Raw genomic sequence first — 16175 nt, 5'->3', positions numbered from 1 at the left:
ATCTGTAAATATTTATTAAACCCCACTGACTATACAGAGGTAAAAGCAAAAACAGCCCCTGCCCTGAGGGAATTTCTAGTGTAGCCTGCAGAAATAAATGGGCTCTTCATTCTCTCTCTCTCTCTCTCTCTCTCTCTCTTTTTCTCTCTCTCTCTCTCTCTCACACACACACACACACACACACACACGTGTGTGTGTATGTGTATGTGTGTATATATATATATATGTATGCATATCATTTAGAAAGGGGAAACAAGCATCAGGAAAAGGCTCATGTAGAAGGTGGCCCTTAAACTGAGCCTCCAATGAAATTCTGAGAGAGAGAGGTGAGGAGGGAGTGCATTCCAGGCATGGGAAACAGCCTGCGAGAAGGACTGGCATGTTTGAGAAGTGGTAAGGAGGACAGTTTGTCTTTTCTCATCACCTCATTACTTGGCCACAGTATTTAGGCTTCAACATTTGACCCTCCAGTGAATATCCAGAATTAAGTATTTTCTTTAAGTATTTACTGATTTGATATCCTTGCTGTCCAAGGGATTCTCAAAAGTCTTCTCCAGCACCACAGTTTGAGTCAATTCTGCAGTGCTCAGCTTTCCATATAGTCTAACTCTCAACAGCCATATATTGCTACTGGAAAAATCATAGCTTTGACTATGTGAAACTTTGTTGGCAGGATGATGTCTCTGCTTTGTAGTATGCTCTTCAGATTTGCCATAGCTTTCTTTCCAAGGAGCAAGCATTTTTTATTTCATGGCTGTAGTTGCCATCTGCAGTGATCTTTGAGCCCAAGAATATAAAATCTGACACTGCTTCCGTTTCTTCTCCCTCTGTTTGCCAAGAAGTGATGGGACCTGTTGCCAACATCTTAGGGTGGTTTTTTTTTGTATGTTAAGCTTTAAGCCAGCTTTTATACTCTCCTCTTTCACTCTCATCAAGAGGCTTCTTAACTCTACTTCACTTTCTGCCCTCAGAGTGTTATCATCTATATGTCTGAGATTGTTGCTGTTTCTCCCAGCAACCTGAATTCCAGCTTTTGATTCATCTAGTCTGTCATTTTGCTTGATGTGTTCTGCATATAAAGTAAATAAATAAGGTGACAGTATACAGCCTTGTTATACTCCTTTTCCAATCTTAAATCAATCAGTTGTTCCATGTTCAGTTCTATTGTTGCTTCTTGGCCTGGGTCCTCAGGAGTCAAGTAAGATGATCTGATTCTCACATCTCCGAGGGTTTGTCACATTTCGTTGTGATCCACACATTCAAAGGCTTTCATGTAGTCAATGAATTTTTTTCCCCTGAAACTCCTTTGCTTTCTCCATAATCCAGCAAAGGATGTTGGCAATTTGGTCTCTAGTTCCTCTGCCTCTTTGAAAACCAGCCTGTTCTTCTGGTGATTCTTGGTTCACATATTGCTGAAGCCTAGCTAGCAGAACCTTAAGCATAGCCTTACTGGCATGTGAAATGGGTGCAGTTATTTGGTAATTTGGATATTCCTTGGCATTGCCTTTCTTTAGGATTAGAACATAAACTGATCTTTTCCAATCCAGTGGCTACTGTTGAGTTTTCCAAATTTTCTGGCATCATCTTTTAGGATTTTAAATAGCTCTGCTGGAATTCTATCACTTCCTATTATTCCAATATCTCGTATTGTTCATTCTTCAGGATGTCTGACTCTAGATCAATAACTGCACCATTGTGGTTATTGGTGATGTTAAGATCTTTCTTGTATAGTTCTTTTGTGTATCCTTGCTACCTCTTCTTAATCTCTTCTCCTTATGTTAAGCCCTTACCATTATTGTCTTTTATGCCGATTATTGTACAAAATGTTTCCTCGATAGCTCTGATTTTCTTGAGATTTCTTGTCTTTTCAATTTTATTGTTTTCTCCTATTTCTTTGCATTTCTCATTTAAGAAAACCTTCTTAGTTCTCCTTGCTATTCTCTGGAATTCTGCATTCAGTTGGGTATATTTTTCCCTTTCTTCCTTCCCTTTTATTTTCCTTCTTTCCTTAGCTATTTGTAAAGCCTCCTCAGACAGCCATTGGACTTTCTTGCTCATCTTTTTCTTTGAAATGTTTTTTGTTGCTGCCTCCCATACAATACTATAAACCTCTTTCCATAGATCTTCAGGAACTCTATCCACCAGATTTAATTCTTTAAACCTCGTCATCACTTCCACTTCATATTCATAAGGGATCTTATTTAGGTCTTAAATACCTGTGTGGTCTGATGGTTTTCCCTACTTTCTTCAATTTAAGTCTGAATTTTGCAATAAGAAACTCATGACTTGAGCCACAATCATCTCCAGGTCTTGTTTTAAGTGACTATATAGAGTTTTTCCATCTGTGGCTGCAATGTTTATAATCAAGCTGATTTTGATTGACTGTCTGGTAATGTCTGTGTGTAGAGTTGCCTTTTAGGTTGTTGGAAAAGAGTGTTTGCTATGACCAGCATGTTATCTTGACAAAACCCTATTAGTCTCTGCTCTGCTTCATTTTGTACTCCTAGGCCAAACTTTCCTATTATTCCAATTATGTTTTGATTCCAGTCCCCTATGATGAATGTGACATCATTTTTGGTGTTATTTTTAGAAAGATGTTGTGAATCTTCACAGAAGTGATCAACTTTGGACTCTTTGGCATCAGCGGTTAGAGTATAAACTTGTATTACTGTGATTTTGAATGGTTTGCCTTGGATTCAAACATATCATTTAGTCATTTTCGAAATTATACCCCAGTACTGCTTTTCTCACCCTTTTATTGACTACAGGGGCTACGACATTTCTTCTTACCCACAATAGTATATGTAGTGATCATCTGAATTCACTTCACCCATTCTCATCCATTTAAGTTCACTGACACCCACAATGCCAATGTTTAATCTTTCCATCTCCTGTTTGGCCACATCCAGCTTACCTTGGCTCATAGATCTTACATTCCGGGTTCCTGTGCAATACCGATCTTTACAGCTTTGGACTTTACTTTTGTCACCAGATGCATCCACAGCTGAGCTTCCTCTCATCTTTGGCTCAACCACTTCATTAGTACTAGTTCTACTTGTAGTTGTCCTCCATACCTCCCCAATAGCAGATTGGACACCTTCTGACCTGAGGGGTTCATCTTCTTGATCAACTTGATGATCAACATCATGTCTTTGATCATTTTAGTGCAGTCCATGGGGTGTTCTTGACAAAGATATTGCAGTGGTTTGCCATTTCCTTCTCCAACGGATCACCTTTTGTCAGCATTCTCCACTATGACCCGTCTGTCTAAGATAACTCTGCACGGCATAGCTTGCTGTTTCATTAAGCTACACAAGCCCCTTGGCCACAACAAGGCACCATAAGGCCACCTCCTGTACCCACCCCTATCCCATCTCTGGACTCGTGCTTTGTAGGTGGGTACAATGGATGATAGTGAGCATTAAGGATGGAAAAGTCCAGATTATAGAGGATTGTGAGTGTAAAATAAAAAAAAAAAAGGAGTTTGCACTGTAGCCTGTGATCAGCAGTGAGCTACTAAAGGTTTTAGAACAGAAGAGTGACACAGTAAAAACCACATACCTTAGTTAAACAGTATGCCAAAATTGTTACACTAGAGAAAGGTACATTGAATAGGAAAACTTGGAGAGGAATCTGGGAGCAGGTAAATTAACCTCTCTGGAATCACCTTTTGTATCTTGATCAATGACACTTCATAAGCAGGAGAAGCAAAGATATCAGGGACTCTTTCTTAACTCTCTGAGTCAATAGCTAGGTAAGAAAAATGGATAGCCCTCTGGTCCTGGAGTCAGGAAGACCTGAGTTCTAATCCCATCTCAGAAACTTACCAGCTGTGTGGTGGTGGGCAGTCACTTCACTTCTGTCTACCTCGGTCTTCTCATCTCTAAAATGGAGATGATAGGTGGATGTGAGGATAAAATGAGATATTTGTAAAGCACTTTACAAACCTCAAGGCACTATTTAAACACTAGCTCTAACTAGAGCGTGCATATTTCCATACCACGTTAAATGAAGGCCTCCTGCAGTCTGGCTCGAGATGGCAGCACTCTCTCCGCAATTGGAAATGATTGCCTGTGCCTGTTTTATACTTAGCAGTGGAAAATTGTTTCCAATCACAAACATATCTCTAGGTTCTTGCCTCACACGCTTTAACCTTCACTATTAGGATGAGAGGGGGAAATGGATATCAGGGTAAAGGAGCTCTCTCAGATACATTTTAATGTTCCCTTAACTCCATTTTTTTCCTTACGGCGTTTCCTATAATTGGAGAGAATATAAATGTCGTTTGCTTTATGATTCAGGTTATTTGGAGGTTATTATATGTCAGGATTGTACTATTGTACCATTGTACTCTCATAAATAGGGTCGTAGATTTAGGCTAAAAGAGATCTCAAAAATTATTTAGTCCAGTCCCTTTGTTTTATAGATTGGGTAAGCACCTGCTAGGTGCCAGACACCATGCTAATCTCTGAGAATACAAAAAGAGGCAAAAACCTGGGGAAGTTAAACTGGGATTTGAGGCCAGGGCTTTGGCTCCAAATCTAGTACTCTTTCTGCAATACAGTGACTAGAAACACCCATTGCCACTGGGGAGGGAGGGTAGAGGATGTTTCTTTTCTGTCTTCCTTTGCTCCTTACTCACCTGGCAAACTGTTCAGTAACTCCATCCGCAGCTTTCCAATAGCCTTTCTACCCAAAGAAAGGCATACTTGGATATCCAGGGGAAGGAGGTAGAAGAATCAAACCCTACATCTTTTTCTAGTAACTTACATTGTGATGAGGACAGCTTGAAGGAAGTAACTCTTCATGAACCCCTTGGGGGTGTGCCTGGCAAAGATACTCAAGTGGGGTTGCCATTTTCTTCTCCAGATGAGGAAACCGAGGCAAATAGGGTTAAATGATTTGCCCAGCATCATACTAGCTAGCATCTGTGGCTGGATTTGAATTTGGTTCTTCCCGACTCCAAACCAGGGACTCTATCCACTGTGCCACATAGATGCCCTCTTCTGTGTTAGCACAACAGAATATCCCACTTGCTGTGACCCAAGATTTATGTTGGCTGAAATGTCCCTTGTAACATTCATTATAATTTAAAACATTAGCCTCCCTTTGGAAATAAATCCCATTTTAGAGTTAATCCCCAATTTTGAGCTTCCCAAAGAAAGCAGATGCATCTTTCATAATGTATTCCCCCTCCTTCCCCAGCCTCTCCTCCTATCTGGAAAGTGACTGTTAATAGCCCAGGGGTAGAGGGTGGAGTGCCTTTGTGCCTCCATTTCCTTATCTGTAAAATCAGGAAGTTGGACTGGATGACTTTGGGAGGTTGATTCCTACAACCTGGGACTCTAAAATTGATATGTGGGGCTGGCTACCTCAGAATAGATAAGATCACCCAGTAAGCTAGGAGGAAGAAGACACCGTGCTTCCCTGTTGTGTAGGCTTGTAACTCAGATTTATTTGAAAATGGTGTGAAAACAAAACAATGAGAGCCCCAGAGTTCTGAGTGGTAGAAAACAAGGCCCCCTAATTTACAACATAGGCCTTTGGGTCAGAAATTCTTCCCATTTGTCTCCATCCTCTTCCAGCCTTACTTTTTTCAGTCCAAGCATCCCAGCCTAATCTCTCTCCCTGCCTCATGGTCTCTCCCATCTATCTTCCACACAGCTGCCAAAGTGACTTTTTTAAAGCTAAGGTCTGACAGTATCACTCCCCTGCTCATTAAACTCCAATGGCTCCCTTTTTACTTCTAGAATCAAATGTAAAGGCAAAGGCCTCTTTTTAGCTTTTAAAGCTCTTTACTGCTCCTTAATTTGCTGTTTAAAGCCCTTCACAACTGAGCTCCAGCCTGCCTTGTTGATTGATATTGATCGATTCTAAGACCCCCCCAAGGCAGGCATCTTGGCTCAGTCTTCGTAGAATTTTAAAACCAGAATAGGCCTTAGAGATCGATTACTCCAGGCCCTTTTTATTTGACAGATGAAGGAGCCCAGAGACTTGCTTCTGAGGTTGCACAACCCCAGGCCTTCCTGACTCCCCATCCAGTGGCTTTTTGACAAGGGGCACTTATAACCAAAACAAACAAACAAAAAGAGGGGTTGAGGGCAGGGAGGGTGGAATTGGTGGAACAACAGGAGAGAAAGTCCATGACGTGCTGTTGAGGGGGAGAATATCTGTAACTTTGAAAATTTCAGGCTTTCCAGCCTTACATTTTTCATTGCAAAGGGAAAGCTTTAAATATTAATTAATTAATTAAACGTCAGATAAATACATACTTCATATGTAATCTATATCCTCCTATGGATGAACACCTAGGAGCTGCTTTAGCGGAAAGATGGGGCTGCTCTTCAGACAGGCTCGGCACTACCATAATATTACCCCTAACTCCTTTTTTATTTTATTTATTTTGACTAGTATGGACTGTGTATTTCTGTGCCTCTGGAGTTAGGTTACAGGAGCAGAACCAGGCACAAATTCCCCCCTGCTGTCTGAATGAAACAATTACAGTTAAAGTATACTGGGCCTAAAAATTGACTTCTAGGAGAACATTCTGTGGATGGGCAATGTGAAGATGGCAGCTGGAACCCAGGCCCAATTCAGGCGTCAGCCAGTCTCACATGAAGGTCAGGGAAGGATGATGAATGCTTAAGGTTTGGCATTTGCAAGAAAGCCCATTTTTTGATCTGGAGGGCATCTCTAAACCAGAGTTTAGATTATGGAGAGGATGTGTATTATTTTCTAAAATTTGCATCATTTCAAGATTAGCACTAGTGAGTGAGTACTATAACACAGTATGAGAAATTCAGCTCCTCATGTTAGCCTTATATGCTTTTCACTTTGTTAATGTACCTATTTCATAAACTTTCGATTTTTTTAGTTTTTCATCCAAAGTTACTTTAAAATGACTTAAACATTTTAGCTACTGTTTTTGGACAGTCACCAGCACTCACCAAACCACCTCTTTCCAAACCAATTTGTCCTTGAATGCATTTGACAGGTGCCTGATGTTATCTCTGGCAGCATACATCAGTTAACAGTCATGAGTGCCAGGCCTTTCCTGGTTCCCTCCCCTTCTGATTCTGTTATTTTTAAAGAGAGAGACTTAACACCTGCACCTAGAAGTATTGTCCAGTTCTGTTGCTCACCTGGAGTATTTATTCTCTTGTTCTAGGTTAAGGAAGAATGCCGACTCTTGAATGCACCACCTGTTCCACCCAGGAGCGCAAAGCCTTCATCTACAAGTCCTTCCATTCCTCCTCGATCCGCTAAACCAGTGAGGCAACAGACACGTTCTCCCAGCCCCACCTTGTCCTATTATTCTTCAGGGCTGCACAACATGTAAGTGCTGGAGCTGAGAGGTCTTGCTAGCAAGTAACCTTCAACGTGGTTCTTCTTATCATCTGGTCTGTGGAGGTCTGTGAACTTAAAAGGGAATGAATCCAGGGCCAAAATATTCCAAAAGGAATTTGAGAGTAAAAATACGTAAAGGATGCTCTTTTGAACCAACATTTGAAATGTAGCATTTTAGGGCTGAGCCACGTATCCCAAGAAGAGAAGAAAATAGAATTCACCTTTGAGAAACTTAATGTTAAATTATTAAGGACTGAAGTCTCCTCCTGTAAAAGGAAATGATGATATACCCTATCATTGATAAGGGTTAACTGGATACTCAGTGGAAATAACTAATAGAGGTTGGCTCTATAAAGACAGTAGGAGAGCATAGGTGGTCTCAGACCAATAACTTTTTTTTCATTCATTCAGCAAGCATTTATTAAATGCCTGTTTTGTTTGGAGGACTGTGTTAGGTGCTGGGACTCTCCCAAAATTCAGATAATATGTGTACCCTCATTTCTTTTCTTTATAGTTATTATTGGTAGTAGCCACCACAAGCCTCCAAAACATTTTGCAGGTCTGTAAGATCAGAGAACCATAAAATTCTGAAGCCCTGAGGGGTCTTAAAGGTCCCCTAGTACAACTTCGTGCCCAGTTTATAGGACTGCTCTGCCCCACATCCTTAAGATGCAGTCATCAGACTGTGCCTGAGCACTTCATTGAAGAGAAGCTCACTACTGTGTGAGGGAACCTGTTTTATTTATGGACAGCTGTAATTCTGCATGCTTCAGTAAGGCCAAAATTGGCCTCTGTAACTTCCACTGACTTATCTTCTATAATGTCTTACATCCACATATCAGCTCCCTCAAATATTTGCAGCATGTGCTCCTTGTGCCTTTATTTCTCCCACCTGAGCATCCATATTTTTTTCAACTGTTCTCGTGGAACATGGCTTCCAGACCCTTCTTGGTATTGCCCTTTTTTAAAAAAAAAAAAACATATACTCCAGTTTGCCTGTGTCCCTATTAAAATTCAGAAAAATAGTAGTTTTCAGAACTGAACATAACATCCCAAATGCTAATCTCCCTTAGAATTTAAAGGAAACCTTTCTTGAAAATGCTCTTGGTTATTCTAGGGCCTAAACCCCTGTTGTTAAGATAAACTAGTTGTCAATGAATTGTTACAAGAGTGGAAGATTAATTGTTTTCCCCCAGAGGTGGTGCTGGGGTGAGGTGGGGTTGAGGGACTAGGGAATAATAAAGATTAATATTCTGATGTTCTACTGATTTTTAGCTAACACTTTTAACACTTTTCAAAACCTAACATTTAAAAGTCTGAGGTGAATGAGTGTTTTATTATGAGAAACACTCTTAAGAGTTTCCCTGACTCTTTTTTTAGTATGTAATCAATAGCTCTGGATGGTGATGGCTTTGGGCTTAGCACAATGCCTGGCACATAGTAGGCACTTAATACATGTTGATTGATTGATTAGGAACCTTTTTTTGCTAACTTCCCCTTCTGTCTATCTTTGCTTTTAAGCAGTGTCACTGAGAGTGACCCAACAAGTCCTTCAGAAAGTGCTTCTGTTTCCTGCTATCCATGTAACAGGATGAAGACTGAATCTCTGGAACTTAGCCGATCTCCCTTTGGAAGCCCCACTGCTGAAGCTCTGTCCTCTAGACTGTCATGGCCTAGCCATTTCTTGGGAGCAACTGAGAGTGAGAACAGGAATGACTTCCTGTTGGATCCAAGCAGAAGTTATAGTTACCCTAGGCAGAAGACACCAGGCACACCCAAAAGGAACTGTCCAGCAGCTTTTGATTTTGAAGGGTGTGACCTCTATGTAGGCTCCACCCAGTCAGGTTCAGCAGAGTTCACAGGTGGCATGTCTGGGTGTCCTAAGTCAGCCAGTTACTCCTTAGAGTGCACAGATGAGAAGACCTTAGCAACTAGCCCAGCAAAACAGAGTCACTCATGCCCGGCCTTACCCCCGAGAGCACCCAAACTAACTGAGGAGAAACTGGCCCCAGAATCATTTCCTTTGCCTCTGAAAATTGATGGTGCTGAGGAAGACCCTAAACCTGGCTCACCAGACCTGTCAGAGGATCAGTATTTTGTTAAAAAAGGCACACAAGACATTTTCTCCATTTCTTATCCTTTTTCCTCACCCCTTCACCTCCAGTTAGCGCCAAGATCTTGTGGTGATGGTTCCCCATGGCAACCGCCCACCGACCTGTCAGGACTTTCTATAGAGGAAGTGTCCAAATCACTACGGTTCATTGGTTTGTCAGAAGATGTCATCTCGTTCTTTGTTACTGAAAAGATCGATGGGAATTTGCTAGTCCAGCTAACTGAAGAGATCCTCTCAGAGGACTTCAAGCTTAGCAAACTCCAGGTGAAGAAAATACTGCAGTTTATTAATGGCTGGCGGCCCAAGATATAGGCCAGGGGCCTATCTGGCACTGAATAAAACTGATGGATTAATGTGCTGGAGGGGGTAGGACTTGGTACATAATTTCATTATTAATTTTTTTTTTGCACTAAAACCCCTCTGTAAATAATGGTAGAAACTTTTACCATGCAGATTAAGTTTTTGGATGATGAACCAGGCTATTTTGTATGTCAATAAAAATGCCGTAGAGAACACTTTAGAGGTGTGCCTTGTACATCACTCAACACCGAGCAGCTGCTAAAAGAGAAAAGGGAATGTTAGGATGTTTGCCGAGGTAGGTTTATGCTAAGCAGGTGTGATATTTATTATGGAACAGCCAAAGTTGAAAGATGTAAATCCAAAATACCCTTGTGACCAAGAATCCTTTTCTTTTGGGGGTTGACTTCAGACAGTGAACTAGATGCTGTGCTTTGTCTGGTGGCTTGTTGAATGCTAATCCTTTTGATTCTAGTGCCTGGAAATGTTTTAAAGGTGGCTGTGCTAATCCTCTGAAAATGAAAATGCTGTATGCGTAGCGCAGTTCTTTTTACCCAAAGTTGTCTGTGTTCTGAAAGTCACATGTTGATAGAATTAGGATATGTTATGTGACCTAAGTAATAATAAACTATGATAATAGTAATTTACCTATAACTGCTGCTGCTTTTGCTAAGCAGAGAAAAGCTACAAGATACACAAGTATGCTTCAAAACTACCCTCTGAGTCAAATCATTTAAATAATAGTTTAAACTCTCCATCAAAGTATTAAGACTTAGAAATGTCACTTACTTTCACAGAAATTACATGCACATGGTGACTGCTAAAAATTCTTGGAACCCCGGGACTCCTATGTGAATCTTTTTGTACTTCTTAATAAAGAAACCTGAAGCCAGATCATTTCAGAATGACTTTATCTTTTCAGTCCACTATAGTTTGGGAGGCAGAGAAGAAACCTTTGCATCAGTGTATCATTATCATTGTGGGACACTGAGGCTCAATGTGCATCCAACTTAGATTCATCCTTCTGATGGGGAAAATTTAGAGACCATCAGTCTAAATATGTTCTCCATGTGTTTCATACATTGGCTGATCCCAGAAGCCAGAAACGACATTCTTTGTTATGTTATTCTGTTGTATTCTCTGGCCCTTCTACCAATTAGAGACATTAAAAAAAAATGATGTTCCAAAAATCTTAGTGCAGTCTTAGGTTGTTAAAGCTTAAAACTGAACTAAGACTTCTCTGATGCTCTTTATAGGTAAGAAGACATTTTCATTAACTCTTCTAACTGTTCTCCTACTCCCAACCAAAATCCATTACTGACTTTCTGCTCTAAAATTAAGGAAATAGTAATCTGGCTATTGTTTTGGATAGGATTAAATATTTTAAAATTCAGTAGTCAAATTCAAGTTCTTCCTTCAACATTTAAAAGACCCCTTCTACCTTCAAGTTTCAGTTTCATGAGCTGAGTCCTCCCAACATGGTCTCCCTACAGACTGAAGCCGCCTTCTGCCTTGGAAGGCATCCAGACATTCTCTAGGGGTATATTTTTGTAGGTACATCATCAGCTGGCAAGCTTTATCCTTAGATTGAGCCATGCGGACATACCTGCCGTGTGAACTTGTGTCTTGTTCTGGCTTCTGATTTTTTGGGTCTGTTCTTGAGTGAAGGACAGGTTACTGTGACTGGTGTGCTTGCCTAGTGCAGTCTAATTAGCAGATAATATTCTTGTCCTGGATAATGAGTCTTTGTGCTCATCGTTCAGCTTTAATCCATGTCATGACAAGGGAGTTGCAATATACCAATGTAACAAAAATAAATGACTTTTGGTTTTCACTCATCTCCTTTTTTGTTTCATCGCATAAGTATCTGTGCTGACATGGAAGATGAGAGTGGTTTTTGTTTTCCTTTCCTTAAAACGCCTGCAAAACTCCTTCCTCAAGCTGGATGTTAAAAGGTACTTAGGGCGAATAGAAAAACATGATCTTGGTGCCTCCAACACATGCTGGCTGTGTGACCTTGACCAAGACACTTAATTCCTCTCAATGTTCTAGGCAATTCCTTAAGTCTAGAATTTGCAGAGCAGTTACCAACCTACATTGATGGAGGGAATTTCTCATCTAGAGCTCCCTAAACCAATAAAATCATGGATCTGGTTTAAAAAAAGAAAAGACTGACCTACCTAGGAAAGATGTTGACTTGTAGCCTCCTACCATCGTACTTGTGCAGTTTGTAACCCAACCAGGAAAAGTAAGAGCTGTCTAGGGCAATCATCTCATGGTATAGATTAAAAAAATAAAAGATCCCAAGTGGGTAAATGACTTGTTTACAGGTTAGTTACACAAGTAGTCAACAATGTATGATGGATAGAATGCCAGCCTTGGCATCAAAAAGATTTGGTTTCAAGTCTCACCTCAGACGTATGTTAGCTTTGTGACCATGGACAAAACACTTCACCTCTCAATGACATCTAGGCACGGACCCCACCTACCCACCCCCAACCCCTTCAGGCCCTTTCTAAGACTTGCAAGGTACAGGAAAAAGAGCCACTCTATTGGTGAAAGGAGTTTTCACACTAGCAGTTACCTACACTGAATAACTCATAAGGTTCTATCAAAAATTTAACATTTTGGATCTCTTTCTCTGGAAAGGAGAGAATATAACATAATGTGAGGACTAGAAAGGTTCCTTTTAGCTACTCCCTAACGAATCAGCTTTAAGTCTCTTGGCACTTAGCTGCATAGTTCCCCAATTTAGGAAGGAAAGTAGGGCTCAATTTTTGCGTAGTCTTCATTCTCTCCTTACACAAGAGCTCAGCCCTTCTCTTGTTGGTTTGTTTCTGCCTAAAACCAGAAGTTTCTTAGGACAAATGATTTATTAAAAATTGTTTTGTGTTTGTCACTATAAAAATAATTTGGTTCTTGTGGTTGAGGGCAAGAGAAATATCAAGGTGATTGACATGAATTCCTCTAAATTTGCTATATTTGATAGTAAGGGTTCATACTTTTTGAAAGATTCTCTCCCTGCACTTATCCCCTTTCCCAGTCAACTTGAAAAGGAGGGTGATTTTTTAAAAAAAGACCATTTGATAATGTTTAAAATCATTAAGGCTAGAAATACTTTTATAGCAGAATTCTACTGTCTCCTGTTAATAATTCATTCCTGTGTGTTTTCTATTATGGATTGGAGGGTCCCCTCTTTTCTACAGTTATAACAAACATCTTCTGTCTTCTGTAAACCATAAATAAGCATAAGCTATGTTCTTTTCCAAGAGTTAAAGTACAAAAATATAGAGCTGGGTGGCTGTTGTCAATAGTATTCAGACAACCCCGACTAGACAGAGCATGAATAGCTTTGTAAAAGAGTCCTAGCTAAAACAAGTAACATGGTGCAGAGGTGGAAAAGAAATAATCTTTCATTCTCACCACCAGCATTTTGCCACCAGAATCTAGCATGTACATATATCCAGAAAAAGCAAGGCTTCCTGCTGCCCATCAAGGCCAGAAAGTCAGTGAGGCTACCTCATGACTCAGAAGACGTAGATATTTCCCTTGCTCTTGGTGAGGTCCACACAGTAAATGCAGACCAAATACTCAGTAATGATGGGGAAAAGTGTCTCAACTCAGCCTTACAGGCCTTCTTTTGTTTAATCTATTAAGTAATCTTTCTGAAATCGTGAAGCAAAGCTACAGACCCACTAAACTCTTAAATGCAACTAATGTTAGGAAGAAACATTTCAGATTCTTTCATCCCAGTACCTCATACGAAAGCATAGACAATCCTCACAAAATAGGGGAAATTAAATTCACATGTTTCCACACCTCTCAAGCTACTCTTTTTAAACCCAAACTGCCCAACTTTATAGATGGGGAAACTTGCTTGTTTTGCTCTACATCTGACATTCACCTTGATAAAGGTTCAGTTAACCACCCAGAGCAACTATGTGAAAGGTTTCCCTGTATGGAGGTATCAAAATACAGCCACCACCCACAAAACATCAGCCCTGGGAAAGTGTTATAAAAAGGGTTCATGTCAGCCATTTTGCTTTCAGACAACTGTTTATGTACACCACATGCTAATCCATGCCATATTCACCTCTGTACTAGCTGCAAGCATTCCCTGAGAAGTGGGCATGTATGGCTATAACAGCGCTCTTGTCTTAAGCATTTTGAGCAGCCAAGAGACTATTCCTTTTTGTTTTCTTTTGATTTTAAATTTACTCTGAATATAACACCAAATATAATGGGTATGTATGTGTGCTTGTGTGTATATACATATATACACACTAGTGTGTGTATATATATATACATATGTTTGTGTGTACAGAAAAAGATTGTACATAAAACCATATGTCTATATTATGTATTGCTTGCTTTTATTTTTAAGTTTATAATAAATTTAACCTGCAGCTACAAGCTTCTTTCTGGCCTATCTTCTGTCTCAAGAGGCCGTTCCTCATGCTTGTGAAGCAGCCTCAGTGTTTGGGATGATTGACTTCCAAACTAACTGATAGTTCCAAAGTCAGTGAAGGCCTCAGAGTTAGAGTTAGAGCCAATACCTAAGAGTCTTGACTCCCAAGCTTTTCCTCTGTATTAAGGAGTTTTCATCCCCAGACTACCAAAAAAAAAGCCAAGTATGCTAATGTGTGTGATTTTAAGGATGTGTCCTCCATTAATTGGTTCAACTATTAACAATTTCTTCATCTTATTAGGTTGGTCAAGGCTTCAGTCTGTTAAGGCCAGTCCATTATGTTCTAAAGAAGACAGTAAAAATGCTGATAGGCAAGACTTTACTTTGGGGGGAGGGGCATATTTGCTTCAAAATTAGAATGGCAACTTCTGGCTAAAACATTATGATAACTTCAAAACTTGACATTTTGAAATTCACCTCATTTAAAGTTTTTAAGTCATAAAGAAAAAAACAATGTGTAAAAAAATTATATTCAAGTGGTTTCTGTGTTTTTGCTTAGTTTTGTATCTTTGTTCTGTATACTATATGGATGCTAGAGCTCCTTCAGTGAAATTGTCCTGTCTCAGGTCTGCAGGTTTTCTTGGTTTACCATCCCATGTAGTGGCATTTCTTGGATAAAAATCTCCCCCGCCACCACCACTTCCATGTTAAATTCCCATTTAAAACATTGTGTGAACTGTCTAAAATTAGAAAGAACTTAGTTGATGATGACATTCTGAAGGTTTGGGGTGACTTGAATCTAAGAAATGTATTTTTTTAAAGCATTTTGTAACCATTTTTACATAAGTTCTTTACTTGGAAAACATGGATTGTCAACTATAAATTAACAAATACATTCTTTTCAGGAGCATTACCTAATGGACCTGTTGTTGTGTACCTCAAGATCGACAGTATCTTAAGCCTAAACTCATTGTTTAATGACTACAGTGATGTCCATCAATAAAAGGACCTTTGTTAAAGTTGCTCTTTTTATTTTGCACGTACTCTTCCGCATGCTTCTTGTATAGTAAACACTTCAGTTGACATTCTAAAATTTTAAATATCTTGGAGAACTGGAGATGGGGACACTGAAAGAATTCTGTCATATTGGAAACTATCAAGTACTGGGGAAGATTCTGGAAACTTCTGGCAAGTATTCCATGAATTGGGAAAGAAGCCAGTCACCTGACAGGTTTAGAAGAGACTATCGTGGCTTTCCAAGAGAATTTGGTAGTTTGTCTTCAACTAAAGGGTGGTAGTCAAGAACTAGACTGAATATTTGTCTTCTCAAACCAGAATTTGAGAAGATAAATAGATCTGTGCATTTAAAAAAGGGGTGGTGATGGGGAAGCAAAAGGTAATGATGCCAATGGAATGGATTAAATCCAGAAACTTTCAGGGCAACTGAATGGCATAGTGGATGGAGCTAGGTGTCATAGCTGGACTTAGGATCAGGAAGATCTGAGTTCAAATCCTACTTCAGAGACTTATTAGGTACATGATTCTGGGCAAGTCCCAACCTCTCAGCCTCAGTTTCCTCATCTTTAAAATGGGAATAAGAATAGCACCTTTCTCCCAGAGTTGTGAAGCTCAAATGAGAAATATGTACAAAGTGCTTTGCAAACTTGACAATACTATACGTAGGTTAGATATTATTTCAGGCAAACAGTTGTTCCCTTTAAGGAAAAAAAAATGTTAACTAAGAGGGACCTAATCAAAGATATCAGTAGAGTTCACTTCCTGTTAGTTTTGTTATTTAAAATGGACAAAAATCCAACTCCGTGGTTCTAACCCAGTCACCACTTGCACTAGTGACACCCATCTCCCTCTGTTTTTCCATTCCTCCCTCAGGCTGCATGAAATGCCACACTTGCCACACCGCACATGTCATCTATATTCCTAGACCTATGGCTCTGGATAACTGGAAACGTCTATAGGATTCTGCGTTCTGTAACAGTCTTCCAGGAAAGC

At 39.9% G+C, this 16175-nt stretch overlaps 1 protein-coding gene across 2 annotated transcripts in view; it reads left to right on the top strand.

Moving 5' to 3' along the window:
- The window catches only part of GAREM1 (GRB2 associated regulator of MAPK1 subtype 1), a 212905-nt gene extending 197721 nt beyond the window's left edge, over positions 1-15184 (top strand). Inside the window, exons 5-6 of one of the 2 annotated variants that reach the window (XM_036767274.1) lie at positions 7169-7335; positions 8872-15184. In XM_036767274.1, the coding sequence (XP_036623169.1) occupies positions 7169-7335; positions 8872-9772 (1068 nt within the window). In that variant the 3' untranslated portion in view covers positions 9773-15184. Of the gene's footprint in view, positions 1-7168; positions 7336-8868 lie in introns of both variants that reach the window. The other variant, XM_036767266.1, reaches the window with a different exon arrangement.
- The last annotated feature ends 991 nt before the right edge of the window (positions 15185-16175 follow it).

Source organism: Trichosurus vulpecula, chromosome 1 (genome assembly GCF_011100635.1).
Source record: "Trichosurus vulpecula isolate mTriVul1 chromosome 1, mTriVul1.pri, whole genome shotgun sequence".
Taxonomy (NCBI): Eukaryota; Metazoa; Chordata; class Mammalia; order Diprotodontia; family Phalangeridae; genus Trichosurus; species Trichosurus vulpecula.
This window is presented reverse-complemented; position numbering and strand designations above follow the sequence as displayed.